Source organism: Aphis gossypii, chromosome 2 (genome assembly GCF_020184175.1).
Source record: "Aphis gossypii isolate Hap1 chromosome 2, ASM2018417v2, whole genome shotgun sequence".
NCBI lineage: Eukaryota > Metazoa > Arthropoda > Insecta > Hemiptera > Aphididae > Aphis > Aphis gossypii.
The window spans coordinates 23,705,451-23,728,603 of record NC_065531.1 but is presented as its reverse complement, the minus strand read 5'-3'; the positions used below and the strand labels follow the sequence as shown (position 1 = coordinate 23,728,603).

The following is a 23,153-nucleotide window of genomic DNA, read 5'->3' as shown; positions in this document are numbered from 1 at the left end:
TATTATTGAACCATGTGTTATTATTATTATCTTATTCTATTGTTACAAATTGATTATACATCGTTGACAAATCGTCGCGGAAAAAGTACTGCCCCTGCGTAGTAGACAAATTGTGATGCATGACACCGTCTTCGAATGGAATATGAATCTTATCGAAGTGCGTGAATTGAAACAGTGCCCCGAATTCAACAACCATTTCAGTGTTGACCTCAAATTAGAGATGTGTTGTTCGCGAACGAACGGATCGCATTGAACGGGTCAAAGTAGTGAACGAGACCGATCCGGATCGCCGAATGACTTTATTCGGGTCGCCAAATATCGTTCGTTTTTTTTTTACATCTGAATACCTACACTGTATGTCTTGAATGTGATAACAATCGAATCGATCGTGATAATAAAGAATAAATATTACACAATATTAGTAGTTATGCATTAATTTTAGAGTATGCAATAGTCAATACATATAATTAATAAAAAGTCAATAATACAATACATTTTTACACAATGATTACACAATATTAGTTATGCATTATATTTAGAGTATGCAAAAGTCAATAGATATAAGTAATAAAAAGTCAATAATACAATACAGTTTTACATATTATGATTAAGGAATAATATTTGCGAAATTTTAGATTTAGAAAGTTCAAACCAACAATGATAAGATCACGGATATAGATAATGACATAGATAATGTTATGCCGTATCCATATGTTTAATATCAACTATGGTTCCTATGCACCCCCACCCTAGACTTGCCACTGCTGAAAAAACGAACGAATACTATTGAACGAATCACACGAACGGGTCTTTTGGAAGATCCGATCCGAATGAACCGGATCGTTTAATTGACCCGTTTTGCACATCTCCACCTCAAATACGACTTCAATGTCAGTGAAACTGCTAGGTTTTATCGCTTGACTAGTAGTAGTCAATTTGTGTACGGGATACACGCCTACGTGCAACGATGGTTGTTTTTCTACAGCGCTGTCATCACCGTGACGCCATATGTATTGACCGCATTCCAAAGGCTTAAAATAGCGTTTGCTGTTAAATAATTTTGTGTACGAATCATCTCGAAGTTCTTCGGTTTCCGTATCGTTCACTTTTTCCGTATTTTTATTGATTTGTATCTGTGTGAATCCAGCTCTTCGGTTTTTTTTTATTCACCATAATAACAATGTCATTTCCCGTAAGTGATTTACCCGATATCCCGTTAAAAACTCCTTCTATCGGTTTTCCCAACAATCCCAATTTAGGGCTGTAAGAATACTCGGCAATAGTTTTACCGGTTGTGAAACTAGCATCAATTTTTGTGATGAGTTCATTCAATAATGGCCAACCCAGTTTTGTGCTGTGTCCTTTGTCTGCGACCATAGTGTAATAATGGTTGTTATGAAACGGTAAGTGAAAAAAAGAATTTGGTATACCGTCGAATTCACCGGTAAAAATTGGTTTTCCGTCGTACTTACAACCGTATATTGCTTGTATAGTTTCTTCTTGATATTTAGCATTGTCATCGGAACACGATGTTGGATTCATCGCATTGGTAGTTCCAAAACCGTATTTGTAATTCACACCACGAGTAATGTTCGTTAAATTATGTGCGACAACGGCAAATTTATTTTGATTCAGTGTAGCCAAACTAGACGTAGTTGCATTGGTCTCGAAGGCCGTTCGCGGATTACGCATTACGACATTTACTTTTACATGTTTACACAATGATAGAGGTGTGCAAAACGGGTCAATTAAACGATCCGGTTCATTCGGATCGGATCTTCCAAAAGACCCGTTCGTGTGATTCGTTCAATAGTATTCGTTCGTTTTTTCAGCAGTGGCAAGTCTAGGGTGGGGGTGCATAGGAACTGTGGTGATAGTGGTCACTGTTGACGCACTATCAGCCAGCAACTTACGCGCCTGTTGGCCGCGCGTAGGTCAAGAAAAAAGCGTTGTCTGAAAGAAGGACGGGAGCGTGAAATAAAGGTACCCGAGAAATTTCGAGTGTACGAAAAACGATTTATTAACAACACGCAAATAATAAAAATACACAATATCAATAAGTAACAAAAGATATTAGAGACGCGTACGTGCGAGTTACAAAAAACTAACGTAGATCGTCGGCGCGCGAGGTTATACCGGAGAGTCGGTCGATAACCCGCAAAAAGAAACAGCCCGGAGCTTGTCGAACTTGACGGTTCGGACGTCGAAAAAGAAGTGCCAAAAAAGGAACCGCGAATTCCGCGTAACGGCCGTAACGAACCGAGAATTATAGCGGACGGTCGCTCGTACGGGCTGGCGGGGGGAAACGCGAGATCGCGCGTCGCTAAAATGCACATACATAGATAAAACACAATAATATAATAATATAATAACACAATAATACGATAATAAAATGATACAATAATTGTGCGCTAACGCGGCGACGATAAACACCGCGACACTGCGTCCGCGGTGTAGTGGTGATAACCGTATCACCACAGAACCATAGATATTAAACATATGGATACGGCATAACATTATCTATGTCATTATCTATATCCGTGATCTTATCATTGTTGGTTTGAACTTTCTAAATCTAAAATTTCGCAAATATTATTCCTTAATCATAATATGTAAAACTGTATTGTATTATTGACTTTTTATTACTTATATCTATTGACTTTTGCATACTCTAAATATAATGCATAACTTACTAATATTGTGTAATCATTGTGTAAAAATGTATTGTATTATTGACTTTTTATTAATTATATGTATTGACTATTGCATACTCTAAAATTAATGCATAACTACTAATATTGTGTAATATTTATTCTATATTATCACGATCGATTCGATTGTTATCACATTCAAGACATACAGTGTACCTAGGTATTCAGATGTAAAAAAAAACGAACGATATTTGGCAACCCGAATAAAGGTCATTCGGCGATCCGGATCGGTCTCGTTCACTACTTTGACCCGTTCAATGCGATCCGTTCGTTCGCGAACAACACATCTCTACACAATGAACCCGGTGTAGTACTCACTAACCTGTATTCGCTGGGCGATAAATACAAAAACGGATATTCGACCGGTATGTGATTCAACGAAGTTGTTACCACGTGCAATCCTTTTACTGTAGTAGATAAGTCCAACATTTTTCAAGCCAATCCGTATGATATAAATGAATGACATTTTTTGAATACCATAGTATAGGCTGTTGTAATGTGATTGGGTCTAGGTAATACAGCATTTTCAGGACTGGGATTTCCCGTATCGCTGTCAGAAGCAGTGGCGCTAGCAGTACCAGGTAAAACCATATTGGATTTCTTGCTAAAGGAAGCACCCGCTGGGGAATCAGCAGCCCTCTTGGACGACGATGTAGGAGTTTCCATATTATTACCGCTAGTTGAAAAATTATTATCATATAAATTCATAATCAAGAGGCAGCATGTGATAATGGTGGTATCACGTGGTTTGGAAGTTAATATACAGGACCGGGTAATAAGTTATATGACGCGAACAATAAGTTTATCGGATGTTCGTTGCCTAGGACAGAAATGGATAAAGTCACGTTCCAACACGATGTCGATTATAACAATATGACCAACCCGACAAAAGATCAGGTATGGGAGGCGGATAAAAAATCAATATTGGCAGCAATGAACACTACCGATAAATACTATGGTAACTTTGCCACCATTGTTGGCCTCGGACTCAAAAACATTGCAGAACGTACACACGAAGCCATAACCGGCAATAATAGTGCAATATATCCACAGTGCGGTCGTGTAGAACCGGGTAAGCATGCGTTATACTCCATTATACATTTATCCAATATAATCTAACACATTTTTTCGTAGAACAAAAGGACAACGCCGCACAAGGAGCAGAGTCCAAGGGTAATGAAGAACCACCTGATACCCCAGCAAAATCAACAAATAACACTGACTCAAACGGACAATTGCGTACTGATCACCAGCACGTCGATAACTTCGATAATAATTTTTCAACTAGCGGTAATAATATGGAAACTCCTACATCGTCGTCCAAGAGGGCTGCTGATTCCCCAGCGGGTGCTTCCTTTAGCAAGAAATCCAATATGGTTTTACCTGGTACTGCTAGCGCCACTGCTTCTGACAGCGATACGGGAAATCCCAGTCCTGAAAATGCTGTATTACCTAGACCCAATCACATTACAACAGCCTATACTATGGTATTCAAAAAATGTCATTCATTTATATCATACGGATTGGCTTGGAAAATGTTGGACTTATCTACTACAGTAAAAGGATTGCACGTGGAACAACTTCGTTGAATCACATACCAGTCGAATATCCGTTTTTGTATTTATCGCCCAGCGAATACAGGTTAGTGAGTACTACACCGGGTTCATTGTGTAAATATATTCAATTTAGTATTCCATTTAATGTATTAACTGCTGTTTCATATTGTTTAATGATCGGGTAAATGTATGTACATTTTCTTTATTCAACATTATGAGAGTGTCCAATCTATCTTTAAAAGCAGCACGCTCCTCTTCTACCAGTTCTAGTCTGAATGTTTTAAAATAGTATTCATTATAATCTTGGTTATTATTATTATCTATAAAGTGTTACTTATTCTGTAATTCTAATAATTTCTCATTCGCATTTAATTCATTTTTAAAGTGATATTTAGATTTTGATCTTTTGTTAAATAATGTTGATGAACTCAAGTAACCCATCTTTGATTTAAATTTTTGGAATTTTAGGTTTTCCGTTAAATATTTATTCTGTTAAATAAATTATTCTGTTAATATAATAAAATTTTTAATTCTGATATACTTACTTTAAAATCAACAGCATCTAGAACGTGTTCACAAATTTTATTATGAGCTATGCATAATAGATTCAGTAGTTGTTTGTTTTCGAATCCATTTAATTTCTATTTAATAAAACTATATTATAATCTCAAAATTATATTATTCATTTGGTATTAAATTTTACCTTAACAAAAATTTCTTTAGGCTCCATAAAGTCTATTGAACTGATATCTTTATGATCTCTGTAAAATTGTAATTTAGTATTTAGTACTTAATATATTATCATATATGTCTTTACTATAATTATTACTTAGTTGTATCATTATTCTTTAGTATTTTTGATTCTAAATGAGATATTCTCATATCTCTATCCCTCAAATTAAATGATTGCTGTTCAATAATTTTTTCCGCCTGTAATTGTTTTTTTTTTTTAATCATATTAGTACTTTATCTATATTTAAACAAACTTTATCATATTTCAACTGTAGCAATGCAATTGATTCTTCAAGTTTTGTTACAGAGTCCTTAGTTTTAAGCCGTTGCATATTATTTTTACCTAACTCTGCCTATAAACATATAGAACAATTAATAGTAATGAATATATACTAGATTTATTATAATATGTTAACAATACTTTTAATTGATCAATAAGTTGGTTGTCTGATTCAGACTTGGATAATAATTTTTGAATTTGTATTCTTAAGACAGTGATTTCTACATCCAATGCTTTACTACGTCTTTTCCATATTTCCACTGATGTAGTCAATTCGGTAACCTTCAATTGAGTATCCTTTAATACCTGCTCATTAATTGCCTTACGTGCTTTTTCCAATTTTTTGGTGTTAACTAAAAACATTTGATGGTAAGAACTGATTTATTTAGGTATTTCTTATTTTTTAAAAATATTTTTGTTTGAATAATTTTATTACTTATTTATTAATTCAAAAACTCACTTATAAAGGATTTATTTCTATATCACTTAAAAAATATTAGTATAATATAATGAATTAACTGCTGGATACTAGCTGATTCTTTTATCAAATAACACTAATTATTTTAAAATCTACTAATCTTTTTGTATAATTTCTGGTTGAAATAAAATTTTTTATCATTAGTTTTTAAGTTTTTAATTTTTTTGAATGAACGTTTTTATTTATGTTTTTTTTGTTATTAAATTAAGCCTCCGCAGTGGTGGCCATTGGCTGACATTTGACAATTATCTTTTTATTTAGTTAAAATTTGTGTAAACTCCCCTAGATAGCGGGTCGGTCTTGCCTACGCGGGACCGTCCCCTGAGACGTGGAAGGGGCCGAGTGGAGCTAGAGAGTAGCGTTCTCTCGGTGGCAGCAGTAGTGTCGTGGCGTAGAGTGTGTAACTTCGGCTACGCGTTTTCCTTATGTTATATTTTCTTAATGTGTTTGTTAGTCTTTGTAATAAACGTATTGTTAAAGACCAAAAGGTTGTTGTTTTATAATTTATTTATGCGATGACGGCGAATAGTTAACATACTATTATATTATCAGAAGTGGGATTTGTTCCGTAAAGAACGTAGTGCGTTTCGGGGCCAAACGGCATTGTTATTAGTGCGATACGTTACGATACGTGTTACCGAATACGCTTTCGTGCGTGAGTTTGCCGAAAGCAGAATTCGGGAAGTCAAAAGTTACGGGTAGTTTCGAAATTCGAAAATAATAACCGACGGACCGCGTGTTTTTGGCTACCGTTTAAAGTTACGCGGCAGTTTCGAGTGGTTTGAGGTTAGCTTGTTCCATCGCAACTAGCGGACGAAGAACGTGTTCCATGCTTGTGACCGGTATACCGCGATAACGATACCTGGTTAGCGGTGATGTCTGATAGCGTGCTTATCAAAAATCGCGTTGTGTAGTGAACCGATTTGATAAGTACGGCTGATAACATGGACGACGATAAGCCCGCGGAACCGACGGGTATCAAAGCTCCGTCGTATGTTGAATTGGTGAATCTCGTTGCGCAGCTCAGGCGGAAGAACGACGAGTCGTTGGCTTTACAAGCTGAAGTAGAGACGCTACGGAAATTAATCAGTGTTGCGGATGGACCCGAGCAAGTTGACGCGCCCGTTGTTGTAGCGACTCCGACGATGCGGCCGGAGTACCGGGTAGTCCCCGACCTGAGCCGGGCAATGACTACATTCACTGGAGACGAGTCTCCGCTGCAGGCTGAAGATTGGTTGGAAGAGATAAGAGGGATGACGACTCTAAATCGATGGCCGTTCGAATACGTGTTGCAGTACGTCCGTATGCATTTAACCGGTCCGGCCAAAGACTGGTTTACGGGCCGTGATTTTTCTGATTGGAAAGAACTAGAGAGGAAATTCCGACTCGTATTTGTGCGTGAAGCGTGTGCGGCCGACCGCGAAGATGAGATGCGTGCACGGAAACAAGGATCTACCGAAACGCTCATATCGTATATACAGCCCAAACTTCGCATGTGCCGGGGTATCGGACATAGTTTCGGAGTGTCTAAAGACTACGTCCTGCGCGGACTGAGGTCCAGAGAAATGGCTCTGTACGCCGTCGGGCGGAAGCACGCAGACGAAGAAGAGTTGCTGGGTGATCTGCTCGATTGGGAACGCATGTCGTCTTTGCACGCTTCGGCAATTACACCAAAGTATGCTGTTCCGCAAAACACGAGAGTTACACCTGTTCGTCAGCTACCTAGGAAACGGGTGGAAGAGAAGGCGAGTCCTAATAAATGGAAAAAGTTAGATAAGTCTGTCGTGGAGACGAGTGGGTCGAACTGCGAGGTGTCCCTCGCCAGTTGTTGGGTGTGCAAGAAAACGGGTCATTTGTCACGCGACTGTCCAGACAAGGCGAGTCGAAAAACCGTGTGTTTTGCTTGCGGAGTGGAAGGGCATATTCGACCTAACTGCCCGGAGAGAGGCCACACGAACTTTGCGGAGGTGAGACCTGTGGCGTCGAGCCATCCGTATAAGAAGGTTGGGCTAGTAAACGATAGAGAAGTGGAAGTGTTGCTCGATACGGGTAGTCACCATTCGCTCATTAAGGCGAGCGTCGCGATACGGTGTGACTTACGTGTGAAGCCGTCCTCACGTCCACTTTACGGGATCGGAAGTACGACCGTTCCGTCGGTGAGTGCCGTAGGCGAAGTTGAAACCCATGTAGTACTTGACGGAGTAAACCCAGGGAAGGTCTTGTTACTCGTGGTGCCGGACGCGGTCCAGGCCCCGGATATGATTGTCGGACGGTCGTGGTTGGACCACCCGTCAGTGGCCTACCATAAGGCTCATGGGCGTCTATACATCTACAACGCGGAGGTCGGTATGGACAGTATGGCAGTTGGAGTTACCAGTCATGCCAAGGAGGCCAACTATTTGCAGGTCGTGGAAGTTGACCACATCCCACCGACCCGGCAGGCTTTGGAATTGAGCGACTTCGAGTTTGTCAACGCAGAAGCCACTTCAGAGGAACGAGACGACCTCCTAGCCCTCGTTAACGAGTACCGAAGCTGTTTTGCCAAGAACCTCGATGAACTTGGATGTACTCCGATGATGAGTGTCGATAAAAGGGAGATACCCGGTAGTTTGCCAGTCGTCTGTCGACCGTACAAGACGACGCAAGCGGACCGTGAGGAGATTCATAGGATAGTCTCGGACTGGAAAAGATGTGGTGTGGTGAGTGAGACGACTTCGCCCTATGCGAGTCCCGTGCTTCTAGTCAAGCAGACAGGTAAGAACAGACTGTGCGTCGACTATCGTCGTCTGAATAAACAAACGATTCGACAACACTACCCATTGCCTGACATGATGGAGCAGTTGGAGTCATTAGCAGACAGTCGGCTGTTTGCTCAACTTGATTTGGCAAGCGGATATTTGCAAATTCCCTTGACGAAAGAAGCTTCCAAAAAAACGGCTTTTATTACAGCAGACACAACGGGTGAGTTCAACAGAATGCCATTTGGACTGTCGGGAGCTGTTGCGGAATTTACCCGACTTATGCAACGAGTGCTAAGTCCTCTGCAAGGGCTCCACGTACGGAATTACCTTGATGATATGGTGGTGGATGGGAAGAACTGGACGGAGTTGCTGACCAATTTGCGAGCCGTATTGGAGAAAATATGCGAGGCGCAGCTGACTTTGAAGCCCTCAAAGTGCTCGTTCGGCGCTAAACAGATCAACTTTCTTGGGTTTGTTATTGAAAATGGCAAAATACGGCCAGGAACAGAAAAGGTGCGTGCCATTGAAGAATATCCAGTTCCCAAGGACGTTCACGAAGTTCGGAGGTTTCTGGGACTTACTGGATTCTTCCGGCGGTTCGTCAACAAATATGCGGTTGTAGCGGAACCGTTGACTCGTCTGATGCGTGGCGAGGCGAAGTGGACTGAGGAGCAGCAGGTGGCGTTTGACTCGCTACGTCGGAATCTGACTAGTGACACGGTCCAAACCATGTTTAGAAAAGAGGCCGTATGTACAGAGCTCCATACCGATGCGAGCGCGCTGGGTCTCGGGGCAATGCTATTACAGTCGTCGGTGGAAGGCGACCCTCTCAAGCTGGTTTATTGTGCGAGTAGAAAGACCAGTGATGCTGAGACGCAATACCACTCCAGCAAGTTAGAGTTATTGTGTGTAGTATGGGCAGTCAATAAACTAAGGCAATTTCTCTTGGGGATAAAGTTTACAGTTTACACTGATTGTCAAGCCCTTACTTACCTTAACAGCAGCAAAAGTGTCAATGCCCAAGTCGCAGGGTGGTATGACGCCTTGCAGGAATATGATTTTGAGGTGAAGTATCGACCTGGAGTGCGTATGGCACATGTGGATGCCTTGTCTAGAGCCCCGGTGGGAGGCGAAGAGTCCCTAGACGCAGCACTAGCCGACCGACAGACCGTTTGTGTGTTGATAACGCTGGAAGAACGTGTGATGATGTGCCAAACAGCTGACAGTGATGTGGCACACATTAAGAGGATGGTCGAGGAGAGCCCCAACAAAGGATTAGGCTTGTCTTATTTAGTGAGGGACCAACTGTTATACCGAAAGTTCAAGGGCAAACTGTTGTTTGTTATGCCAAAGTCAATGAGGAAAAGTCTGGTGGTAACAGCACATGATCTGAGTGGACACCCGGCTGTGGATCGCACGATGGCGAATCTGCTGCAAGACTTTTGGTTTCCCGACATGAAAAGGTACGTGAAGATGCACATCTGGTCATGTTTTGAGTGCTTGCTAACCCGTGTGCCTAGAGGTAAACGCCCTGGTCTGTTGCATCCCATACCTATTGGGAAAAGACCGTTTGGAACGGTACACATGGATCATGTTGGACCCTTCATAACAGCTCCTGGTGGACTAAAATACATTTTAGTCTTGGTAGACAACATGACCAAATATGTAACACTGTATGCTGTGCCTAATACCAGATCTGAGCCGCTGATAAGGTGTGTGCAGCAGTTTGTGAAGGAGTATGGATTGCCTGGAAGGCTGATCACCGACCGTGGAACGTGCTATACATCTGGTGCGTTTGAAGACTATTGCACTGTACAGGGGATCAAGTTGGTGTGGACGTCGTCGCGACATCCTCAAGCCAATGGACAGGTAGAGAGGACCCATAGTGTAGTGATGGCTACACTGATGACTATGGGAGGGGCTGGCAGTAAGTGGGCCAAGATGTTACCAGAAGTCCAGCGCTTACTTAACAACAGCGAGACCAAAGTGACGGGTAAGAATCCGTTCGAGATGCTCCACGGGTATCGTTCCAGGTTTGAACAGGGAGCTCTGCTTGCTCTCTCTGCGACTAAAGATGATTGGACACCGCCCGAAGAACTTCAAGCCAGAGTTCGTGAAAATATGGAGTTGGAGAACGCAAGGAGGAAGACGGTTTACGACTTACACCGTCATAACAATATACACTACACTGTAGGGGAAGTAGTTGTAATGAGGAGGGCGCCTAACTGTACAGGAGAGTCAACTAAGATGCAAGACAAGTACCGAGGGCCATTGGTGGTGACTGAAGTGCTGTCTTCTGATGTCTACAGGGTGACTGAGCTGAACACAAGGAAAGGCAGTCGGTTCGCAACGACTGCTCACGTCTCCCAACTGAAGTCATGGAAGTTGCCAGCCGATGATGAAGTGGAAGGAGATCAAGGCAAGCCGGAAACAGAATTGCTGTCTGATGGCGAAGAGGAAAGAGAATTAGGAGATCTAGAAACTGGGGTACCCATCATTGAAGACCAACCTGATTCCCAAATGCCAGACACACCCGGCACCCCTATTCCTGACGATAGGCGTTCTCGGCGTGTGGTGCGTAAGCCGGCCTGGATGAGGGATTATACTTGGTAAGGCTGACTTTTGCTTCCAAGGGTTGATTGTTTATTACTACTGTTGATTTAATTTTCTTTCATATATGTATTTTGTTGTAATATGTCTAAGAGTCAATTATTACTACTGTTGATTTGATTTGATTTTATATATGTACTAGCTGTCCCACCCGGCGTTGCCCGCGCAAAAGTCACCTCAGGTGAAAACCGAGATTTTTTTTATATTATATTAATAATAATAATAGGCGGCCTATTAATAATAGCTGACCCGGCAGACTTCGTATTGCGCACTTCGTTTTGCACTTCGTTGCCCGTTAAAAATGCCAATTCTATATAACTCAGACTTTGTTCAATACGGATTTTAATATTCGATGGATGATGTTCTAGATTTATCTTAAGTTTTCTGTTGCCCGGAATAAAAATTCTGATTCGCAGCAGTATATTATCAGGTAGGCAATCTACCTGCGGTAGATCGCGGACCTAGTGCTGTTTGTACGTAAATGTATGATTAACTCTAATAAAGTATCAAAGTTATACTAAGTTTTACATAATACGGTAGATTAATATAATCAATTAATACATAATCCTAACCTAGGCTTTGATTCTCGAAAATCTTGAATAACCCGGCTTTGACCGTGTACATTTTTTTGTGTTACCTACTATAACTTTTATTTTATCAGTTTATATTTATTACAGTCTGCTTTTAGATGTTATGTTTATCCTTGGTTGCCCATGTATTGTAATATTGTAATTTGTTGACAAAAAATTATTTTACATTATGGTGTTATAAAAACCAAAAACAAAAAAATATTTATATTGAAATATTTTATTCATCTCAATAACTCTTTATTAACAGTATTTTTGGTACTGCCTTTTAGGGCTTAAATAACCAAACTACTGGCAGAGCTAACTCTAGAACATGTGATATAGAACTGTCCATGTGAAAAACATTCTTCTCTCAAGTCAATCCTTGTCATGCTCAATGATTGTCCTTGAGACTTATTAATAGTCATAACAAAGCAAACTTTGAGTGGGAATTGTATTCTTTTTAATTCAAAGGGATAATCAGTTGGATTTTTTAATTCTCGGGATTAAAACTATATCTCCTCTAGCGCTCCCAGTGATAACTATAACGTTTATTACGTTTTTGTGCAGAGCTTTAACTTGCAATCTTGGTTACTTTCTGATCCAAATTTTTCATACAGTTCATCATTGAGGTACACCTCAATAAATACCAACAATAATTGTCCTGCTGCCACCAGCTCACATTCGACAACCATATTAATAAGTTTTTATTAATTTGTAAGAATTTAAACAATTTTAGATAAGAATTAAAAATAACCATACATAAACTGGGGTGCGCATATGAAGACGCATTAATAATTAATATTCGAAAATAATAAGTAAAACACCTTGTCCTCGTGTATGCGTAAATGCGTAGGGTATTTTACGACTTCATGTTATCATGTTTTTATACATAATAATTAGTTGTAATAATAAAGTGATAAATGTGTTAACACATAAATCAAGTTGTTATAGCAACCATTTATAAACAAAAATTAAAAACAAAATTTCCATCGTAAATCTCAAATTCCTCGTTTGAGCAACCCTTTAAAATGAGAATTTCGAAAAATCCTTTCTTAGTGCGCCTATACATAGTAATAAGTACATATCCTGAAAATTTCAAATAAATCCGTACGGTAGTTTTGGCTGTACGTTGATTATTGGTAAAGTATACTTTCTCTTATATATATAGATTTTGTTGTAATATGTCTAAGAGTCAATTATTACTACTGTTGATTTAATTTTCTTTCATATATATATTTTGTTGTAACATGTCTAAGGGTTGATTGTTTATTACTACTGTTGTTTTGTTAAAATTTCAGACTGTATTTTTTTTTATATACAGTATAATTTATAAGGAAATTTTTAAGATAAAATGTATGAGTAGGAGTGACGACATCTGTCGGGGACGACAGAGTGCCAGGATGGTCGCTTGTAAACTCCCCTAGATAGCGGGTCGGTCTTGCCTACGCGGGACCGTCCCCTGAGATGTGGAAGGAGCCGAGTGGAGCTAGAGAGTAGCGTTCTCTCGGTGGCAGCAGTAGTGTCGTGGCGTAGAGTGTGTAACTTCGGCTACGCGTTTTCCTTATGTTATATTTTCTTAATGTGTTTGTTAGTCTTTGTAATAAACGTATTGTTAAAGACCAAAAGGTTGTTGTTTTATAATTTATTTATGCGATGACGGCGAATAGTTAACATTTGTTATAAGAATATTTTTCACAACATTTACAATTTTTATTTCATATTCTAAAGCAGAATGTTTTTTGGAGTACTTCAATTTTAATAAATAAAAACTAAAATTCTGACTAAAGTTATAAGTAATTACAGTTTAGGTAAGCACAGTGGCGTATTTACGGGGGGGATATGGGGGATAGATCCCCCCCTTGGTGTTTTTTTTACTAGTAAGTTTAATAACGTTGGTAAGTGTACCCCCCTCACCGTCGAGGAAATTATGTTTTCCAATTTATATCCCCCACTGGGTAACCAGAGTAACTAATTCTCATTTTGCGGGGTATCCCCCTGTACCATACCACTTGCTAACCTAAACTTAAATATTTGGATCCATTGATCCATGTCAATTTATTGCAACAAAAACATTGCAGAAATTTTGGTATAATAATAATAACACTGTTATATTAAAAATTAAAAGTTATGAATCTTATTAATTATTATAGTTATAAATAATGTCATAATATAAATAAACATTTTAAATTGGTACTAAAAAAAGTCTTAATTGAATTTTTTTGGGAGTTTTGTGCAATTGTTTTTATTTTATCTGTAATTTTTTTTTCTTAGGTGGCTTAAATCCTATAGTAAATTGTTTAATTTTAAAACAGTTGGATTAATGGAACTTAACTTAGAATTCAAATAATTATGTCAACTTACAGCAGAATTCTCTATTTGTGGATATGGAATGTCAAAAAATGGAATATGAAATAAAAAATGTATATTTTCATTCAAAAAAGTTAAAAATAAAAATTATAACGATAAAAAATATTGTTTTATTTTAATTGGAAATTATGTAAAAAAAGTATTTTCAAAACAATAGATTTAGAAAATGTCTATTAATAATGGGTGTTTATAAAAGAATTGTCATACCTACATAATATGTCAAAAAAAGAGAAATTTGGTATAGTTTAACTTATTTACTGAACTTAAGTTTATTAAATATTCTTATTACACAAAAAAATAATGTATTATAGTTGAAAATTTCTAAAAAATACAAATCATCAAGATTCAAGTTCTGAGCATAACTGAACAAAAATATTTCCCATAAAGAGCATTTTATAAGTAGTGTCGTATATTGTAGACAGTCGTCCAAATTATTACTTAATATGTATAAAGAAAAATATTTTTTAATAAAACACGGGAGAGGCCGGTGAAGCAAAATGTGCTGAGGCGACAAGACAAATTTTGTATATAAGACCGCCGTACGCACGGGCAAGGGGGAGTCCCGCTGTCGCTGAGTGAGTCGGCGAGAGTGTAGGTACGACGATCGCACGTGTGAAACGGCGGTTATAGTACGGACTAAATAAATAGAATTTTTGATTGTTTATTTTATGTTTTTGAGTTTAATAAAAAGTGTTTCCGACCAGGACAACCCGAGTTGGATATCATTTAAGTCTTCCTTGCGTTCCTACCTTTATATAGGAAACAGCGCCGAGATATACGTACCACGGGTATAAGTAATCTTCGAGTCATTTCCACTATAAAGGAGCGAAGAATCGACAAGCGCACACCATCGTACATCGTTAGTTAACAGTGCCATTCTAATTCATTTTAGAGAGTGTCATTAACTAAAGAGTACGAGGGTAAGGCATAGTTGATTTACCGCAAACCCATCGTACCTCCCTAGTTAACAGTGCCATTCTAATTCATTTTAGAGAGTGTCATTAACTAGAGAATACGGGGGTAAAACTTACCTAGTTGGTTATACCGCGTATACTGAAATACCGGTATACCACAAAGTGGCGCCCAACGGGGTTTTTATCCACGGTCAGAGACAATTTTTTTTGTGCGTGTGCCCTGGTACCTCAACCTTGGCACGTTTATTTTTTTTTTCGAAGTGTATATGTACGAGAAGTACAACAATTTTACGTGTGGTCTGGATTCACACCCAATTTTTTTTTTTGGTACAAGTGAAGTACGACAATTATTGTGTACGTTTCGGTAGAAACCCAGAACGCGATTTTGTGTGTTTGTACGTATACCGTGTAGGTAACAAATACACGCTCGATTTTGTCTTGCGACAAGACAACGCTTGTGCCACGTGAGTACAATTTTGCGAACCGTCTACAGTCAATACGACGTATACGTCAAGGTGAGCAACTATTTGTAATATACATAGATATTAATATTAGGATTGTAGACTAGAATTTTTTTAGACAGGATTTTTTTTTTAGACATTATTTTTCTTTAGACAGGATTTTTTTTTCATAATAGATGACCGCAAAAATTTAAATTTAAATTAAATAAAATTAAATAGTTAGTTTTAAGTATAAGTTAAGTAAATTAATTTTATTATGATATGAATGACGAACATCTTATAGCTTTTGGGGAAAAAATTACAAAATTAACAGATATCTATTTACAAAAGAAACCAAATCTCATTGAAGCATGCAAATCTAAACAATTAAAAAGTGTAGGAACCGTAGATAACCTAAGGGCTAGATTATCTAAATATTATAAGGGGATAATAGAATTAGACGACATAGAAGAAACCTTAAGCGAGCCACAAAAATACCAAGTTCAAAAAAATTCAATAACAGATAGAATTGATATTAATGAATTACTTATAAAAAGCAATTTAAGTGATTCAAGTCCGGAAACAAGTAATAGCGCTAATAATAAATCAAAAACAACTGCTAACGACCTTTTAAAAATATCTAACATATTAGGAAATAACGCAAATAAATTAATAACTCAGGCAGATAAATGTTTAAACACTAGCAATAATTTATATCAAAATAATTTAGAACAAGACCCTGATAACAAATATAACAACTTAAAAACTGAGATCATACCGAGACAACAAAAAGAGAACATATATACGAAGATATTGAAAGTGCAAATAAAACAGAATCAAATTTAAATACTACATTTTTTAGTAACTCGAAATCTGTAATAGAAAACACACCCGAAAAACTACATATAGTAAATAAAAATTCAAAACACAAAATGGAAAAAATGATAATTAAACCAGACAGCTTTTCCGGACAAGGGGACATTAAAACATTTATTTTACAATATTCCTTGCCCTGCAACTACGAGCTTTTAAGGAACGGGAAAATACTCATTCCAAAAATGTTTCCATGCGAACTTAGCAACTTAAATAAATTTACTATACACAGAATATTACCAACGTCCTGGACAAACATAAAGTCTTTAAATATAGGTCACGAAGCACAGAAAGATCAAAATATATTCTTCTCCAATTTAAGCGAAATATTAAACGAAAATTGGACTAAAGAAATTCCAAATTACCATATTACTAGACAGTTAAAAGATCCCGAAGAATATTTCAAAAAGGTTATCTTAGAAAAAATGCCGCAACCACTACTCAACGACTTCATAGGTGACGTAATTTATTTAACATGGTTAACAACGCTGACCATAGCAATAGTATTTTTAGCATTCAAATTATTCCCAGTCCTAATAAAAGTAGATTTACTAAATCCCCCACCAATACCAGCAAGGATATAAAAAAAAAAAAAGAACATCACCAAATATCGTAACGAATTAACATAAATTATATAAAAAAAAAAAAAGGAAAAAAAAAAACAAGCTACAAAAACAACATACACACTCATGCAACACACATAATATACATAAATATTTACAGATGAACGACATCGAAAAATTCGATCAAAAAAAAAAGATACAGAAATTACAAAATGCAATAAAAAGGGTAAAAGGAAACATAAAAAAAATTGAAAACGGGATCAATCCTAAAAACAGACACCAACAGAGAAGACAGAAGAAGAATAAAAAAAAATTGAGGAAAAAATCCGAGAGGGTTTCGAAAACCTTGTAAAATTCATCGAGTCCCTAGAATAGTATCCTTGATATATATATAAAAAAAAAAAAAACAACAAACTACATAACAAATAGCCATAAAACGTTAAATACATAATATAAATCGTATTATCTTTTCCCCCTCTTAACGCACAAGTCTAATACAACTTGAGTTCATAATATGTAAGTATTTTTTTTTTTAAAATAAGTAATCTAGTATAATCTTAGCAAAACCACTAACCTAGAAATAAGACATTAGTTTTAAATAAAAAAAATATACAAACTGAAATAGCATAGTATTATATCATATATAAAAAAAAATTAATAAAAAAAAAAGAATGTATTCTCAACATCGACAACGAAACACAAAACCATCAGAGACAAGGGAAAAACTTAATATTTTTTTTTTCAAAGTAGACAATCAGCATTAAACCAATAATATTACAAATGAACAACAAACTAATTTTACGTATGAAAGAAAAAAAAAACAGCACACGAATATAAAATTGAAGATTCCATGTACCTATATCAATAAGATTACAAAATATAATTATAAATATAAATAATTTATATGACGGGAAGCAGAATAGCATATTCACTGCCACCGCAGAACCGTGATCGTCAATCGTCACTAGTACCTTTATAGAAATATCCTTATAATAATTCGGCCATAAGGACACGACTTCAATAGTTACCATGGCCATTCAAAAACTACAGAACATACAGAGGACAATTAATAATCTATAAAGAAATAAAAACAATAATTTATTGCTTTTTTTCTGAATAAAAATATTAAGTCTTAAACCGAGAAAATTCTCTAAGAAGCCGATTGCCACCACAGAGAAGGACCAATCAACAAGACAGTTATAACTTATAGGAACGTATTAAATATAATTAATTATTAATGGGATAAAACTAACAGATAAGCATAATTTATAGTCAATAAAAAAAAAAAAAACAAATAGTAACCTAGTTATAATATAGTATAGTAATTAACATAGTATTAAGAAATCCTTAATGTATTCTTAAAAAATGAGGGCATTTTTTTTAATAAAAACAACGGGGACTGTCGTATATTGTAGACAGTCGTCCAAATTATTACTTAATATGTATAAAGAAAAATATTTTTTAATAAAACACGGGAGAGGCCGGTGAAGCAAAATGTGCTGAGGCGACAAGACAAATTTTGTATATAAGACCGCCGTACGCACGGGCAAGGGGGAGTCCCGCTGTCGCTGAGTGAGTCGGCGAGAGTGTAGGTACGACGATCGCACGTGTGAAACGGCGGTTATAGTACGGACTAAATAAATAGAATTTTTGATTGTTTATTTTATGTTTTTGAGTTTAATAAAAAGTGTTTCCGACCAGGACAACCCGAGTTGGATATCATTTAAGTCTTCCTTGCGTTCCTACCTTTATATAGGAAACAGCGCCGAGATATACGTACCACGGGTATAAGTAATCTTCGAGTCATTTCCACTATAAAGGAGCGAAGAATCGACAAGCGCACACCATCGTACATCGTTAGTTAACAGTGCCATTCTAATTCATTTTAGAGAGTGTCATTAACTAAAGAGTACGAGGGTAAGGCATAGTTGATTTACCGCAAACCCATCGTACCTCCCTAGTTAACAGTGCCATTCTAATTCATTTTAGAGAGTGTCATTAACTAGAGAATACGGGGGTAAAACTTACCTAGTTGGTTATACCGCGTATACTGAAATACCGGTATACCACAGTAGGTATATATTATATCAAAACTATAATAATAATACCAGTTAAATCATGCAGTTCTTTGGTTTTTGAATCACTTTGTTTCGCTTGCAGCTCGTTTACTTTCTGCTGCAAGACCAATATTTTTTGAGCACGTCCTATATAATTTGAAGATCCTGTGCCCATTAAAACTGTTTTCATCACTGCTGGATCTCCAATTTCATTAGATAAAGCCTATATTATAAATCATCAATACTGTTTTAGTCTATTTATAATTCAATTCCCATTAAAAATCATTCTTACATTTTGAGTAGTTTGCAGATCGTTTTTTAATTGCATAATTTTATTTCGATAATTGCAATTCTTTTTATTTAATGAATTGCATTTATCATTCAATTTTTTGAGTTCAGAAAACTCTTTGTTTTCTAGAATGTTAATTAACAATATTAATAAATACTAGTATATTATAATATTCGATAACATAATATACTTGTTATACTTGATGATTTTATTATTTGTCTGGTATTAAAGTCTGGTATGTTCTTAACAACATTACAATTACATTTTACATTCTTTATAATATTTTTGTTTTCAATTATAGATAACAAACGGTCATTTTCTTCTTCTAAACTCTATTTAAATATTTATAAAAAATTATGTATAAGATAATTCCAACTACTTTAACTTACTTTTATTTTATGTAAAAGATGCTTGTTTGTATGTTGAATACTTGTCATGTCAGAACAAGTTGAAATGATCATCTCATTCTAGATAATTAACAATTAATATTTTAACTTTTAATAATTTAAATTTATGACCCTTTCTTTTATTATTACTATAAAACATACCTCTTTATTTTGAGTATTGTTACAAATTGTATTAGAACTTGATTCATCATTTCCATCCATTGATTTATTTCCATTGTCTATAATAGACCGAGTAAAATACTTTTTAATAGTATCCATAAATTCAAATGCACACTAACATTTACTTAACCTGAGTCCTGAAGTATTTATTTATTGTGTTTATCAAAGATTAATTTATTAAATAAACATGGTAGTTCCTAGGTGACAACTGAAAAGAAAATACACTTAAGATTTTTCTATTTTTTAATGTATAATATAGTACGTAGATTGTGATATTTAATTTATATATTTATTATTTATACATGATAATAATTATTATGTTAACAAATTTTCGTCAAAATAAAAATATTTAAATTTCGATTTATCAATCAACGATACGTGTATATTATATATTTTGTTATACTAGTTCAATGGTTATATCCCAACCACATAATACAACCAATTTTGTAACAAATATAATTCTTTTCCAGTATACTCAAACACAATAGCATTTCCAACATCCTTGTCTTTATAAACTATGCCGACAACAGGCGGCATAGGCATCGCGCCTTGTATTTGAATGTACAGCCGCTTATTTTATATGCCCGTCATGACTAGGTTGTATGGTGTACTTTCCGTCGTCTTTGCCCGTTGTATCTTATAGAACAACTGTTTTGCGTGGTTGTAAGGTACATCGGTATTTCGAATTTTCCAACTGAAATTTTCTATAGACTAGTATATAATATTATATTATATGCCTTATAATTTAACCGTTATCAACGGAACTATTATCCAAAACCTTTCTTATTCTATAATATTATTTTATAATATTAAACTAACATTTATGAAGGTACTCATATTTATAGTCAAACATAATAGTGAGCTCAAATGTGGCTACTGATTACATTTTATTTAAAATTTGTTTTCAGCGCAATAAGTACACGAATGCCGGAATGCGTCTGCGTACAACATAAAATACCTATATGCAAGTATAAATTAATACTATGTTCTGAAAAACACTAGGCTGGCTAGTGGGGAAATCTATTATCGTCGGACACAAGGTCAAGTCAATATTAAATTGACGATGTACAATAATTAAAATAACTAGTTTTACTATTTAACGTGTAGGTTTATACGTAGAATTATTAGGTAGATTAGGTATCGTAAATTATTATTGTAATTAAGTTTGTTGTTTTTGTTGAAAGGTGGTCTACTGCTGCAATGCGGCGAACTGTGTGCAAGATTCAACGTTTGGTAGTTTATATAGTTTTACGGACCATGCATGAAGACTGTATAAAGACGATGAATGTTCAAAAAATCTATTAACCTGACCATAGAAAAAACATTCTGTTTGTAATCTTGTAAAGCCGTATTCGAAATACAAATACGTTCAAAAAAATGCCGAACAAAAAATCTAGAGACCCTAATTAATTTCACTAATTTAATTTTAAATTCAAGTTTTTCCAATCAGATTTTCATGTAACCGTAAACCGTAATCGATGGAGAAAAAAACATGACCGTTTTGGTTACATTTAGTATTTGAATTTCTGTCCGTTAAAAAATCTGTGATATAGTTATAGCTCGTTAATACAACGGATAAAACAGAGAAACTAATTAAAATTAAAATCGAACTGGAAATAAAATCACCAACAAAAACCGCTATTGCCTTACGTTCAAATCAGGATTCGTTTGGATGCGTTGTTTGATAGTGTTTATACGGTACGATCGCGATTTCAAATTAATGGCATCAATGAGACAACGAAGTATCATTTGCTTCGGGGCAAGCATATCACAATAATTAAAAACAACAATAAAGTTATACTATAAATTAAATAATATTATAATTTAATAGATTTTATTATGATTATGATAACATTGGTAACGCATATTTCGCGGTGAACGGTCTTCCTCGACGAATCGACCTCTGTGTTTTTTTACAATGACATAATAATATGATGAAGTTTTAAAAAGAAATATTTTATACATATTTCGTTCAGTATACTTATAATTATACTCTAACACTAATCAATTTTAATAAATAAAGAGTTAATTACTATAGTTTTTAAATTATTACAGTCGCCATATCTCCTAATCTAACTTATTATCACAAATAATAACTGAAGGTTTCAGAAACTTCTTGTTAGAATTTCGATTTATTTAAACATTAAAATTTAAAAAAAAAAAATTTACAATAAAATAAGGTACGTCTCATTTGAAAAGAATTTCACCACAAGACAAATTACATAAAGACCTGTCTAAAAAACTTAAAACAAAATCCTTGAGTACATTTAAAAATTCTATTTGTCTATTCATCAATGATTATATTTTTTATGTCCATTATATTATAGATATCATAACTCACGATCTCTTAACAATATTTTTATTTTTTAATCTTTAGACCAGATCAGGGGGTTACATTGAACCTATATAATATCATCGTTGAGACGCTGCATCTTTATGAATTATAACACGGCGTTACGTATAGGTAAAATAGGTACGTTACTGTATAGAAGATTCTTTTTTCACTTTTTTCACTAATGGTGAAAATAAATAACGTATTAACATCCAAGATAGGTACCAATTAGCGATTTTTAACTTATAAAAATAGAATTCAAAAAATATTGATAGAAACAAAAAAAAAAACGAATATTTCAAATGCTTATAAATCGCCTTAAAATAACTGATGAAAATTTCAAGTAACCACTGCTTATACTTTTTGAATAATAACAAATATTTAAAATCGTTTGAAAATAAATCGTTATCGTTACGTGTGATTACGTAAAAATTTAAAATTCAGACGCTCATAACATTTTTTTTCTATAATGATGATCGAGTTTTCTTTGTATCTAAAGAAAAAACCTAATGGAAACTTTGTATTGGATTTTTATCCTTAGCCATTCTAAACACTAAAAAATTTATGAATTTTCAACTACAAAATTACTTGTAAATTTTCACGATTTTGACATATTTCGTAATAATCTGAACTTGAAACGCTTAATTATAAACTATAATTATAATAATAAATTATAACTATAACTATCAATTTTTGATTATGTTTAACTGCAATAAGGACAACTTATAAGATTGTATTATTATTGTATTAAATTTTTAAGTTCTTTTGGGTATCCAAATTTTTTTAATATTTCAAAAAACAAAAAAAACCGAAAATTTTAGTGTCTATAAATCGCTCAAAAAAAGCCAGAATATTTTGAAAATTCAATCTTGTACAGATAACGCTAAAATAAACATTTGATGAAAAATTAAAGTATTTACAGTGATTAGTTTTTGTAATACAACTATATAAAAAAATCGATTTTGTCGAAAACTAGGTATCTTGCGTAAAAATTATCGTTTTTCCTTCACTTTTTTATGATTTTTCTAGACACTTTTGAAATCTGCTTGAAAACTATTTTAACCAGCTAACCAGG

At 35.2% G+C, this 23,153-nt stretch overlaps 2 protein-coding genes across 3 annotated transcripts; one reads left to right on the top strand and one right to left on the bottom strand.

Moving 5' to 3' along the window:
* Positions 1–3,306: 3,306 nt before the first annotated feature.
* LOC126550238 (uncharacterized) lies at positions 3,307–20,802 on the top strand. The gene is made up of 3 exons (XM_050201392.1): positions 3,307–3,783; positions 3,846–4,352; positions 20,655–20,802. The coding sequence occupies exons 1-2, from the start codon at positions 3,543–3,545 to the stop codon at positions 4,298–4,300; spliced, it is 696 nt and encodes a 231-aa protein (XP_050057349.1). The 5' UTR covers positions 3,307–3,542; the 3' UTR covers positions 4,301–4,352; positions 20,655–20,802.
* LOC126550237 (myosin-7-like) lies at positions 4,409–20,015 on the bottom strand. 2 transcript variants are annotated; one of them, XM_050201390.1, is made up of 12 exons: positions 19,729–20,015; positions 19,570–19,647; positions 19,371–19,512; positions 19,184–19,305; positions 18,943–19,114; positions 5,421–5,632; positions 5,254–5,352; positions 5,097–5,197; positions 4,971–5,028; positions 4,813–4,908; positions 4,602–4,756; positions 4,409–4,538 (listed from the first exon to the last, which is right to left on the bottom strand). In XM_050201390.1, exons 1-12 carry the CDS (start codon positions 19,843–19,845, stop codon positions 4,409–4,411), a joined length of 1,482 nt encoding a protein of 493 aa, XP_050057347.1. In that variant the 5' UTR covers positions 19,846–20,015. The 2 variants fall into 2 exon arrangements, with proteins under 2 accessions (XP_050057347.1, XP_050057348.1); XM_050201391.1 differs by having other exon boundaries at positions 19,380–19,512.
* Positions 20,803–23,153: the final 2,351 nt, after the last annotated feature.

What these genes read in the sequence shown, in the direction of transcription:
- LOC126550237 (XM_050201390.1), bottom strand. Translation starts at nt 19,845, where the DNA reads ATGGATACTATTAAAAAGTATTTTACTCGGTCTATTATAGACAATGGA. An exon ending in TACAGTTGAAATATGATAAA is followed by an intron (nt 5,198 to 5,253) that starts GTTTGTTTAAAT and finishes AAACAATTACAG; the next exon opens with GCGGAAAAAATTATTGAACA. An exon ending in TAGATGCTGTTGATTTTAAA is followed by an intron (nt 4,757 to 4,812) that starts GTAAGTATATCA and finishes TTTATTTAACAG; the next exon opens with AATAAATATTTAACGGAAAA.
- LOC126550238 (XM_050201392.1), top strand. Translation starts at nt 3,543, where the DNA reads ATGGATAAAGTCACGTTCCAACACGATGTCGATTATAACAATATGACC. An exon ending in GTGCGGTCGTGTAGAACCGG is followed by an intron (nt 3,784 to 3,845) that starts GTAAGCATGCGT and finishes ATTTTTTCGTAG; the next exon opens with AACAAAAGGACAACGCCGCA.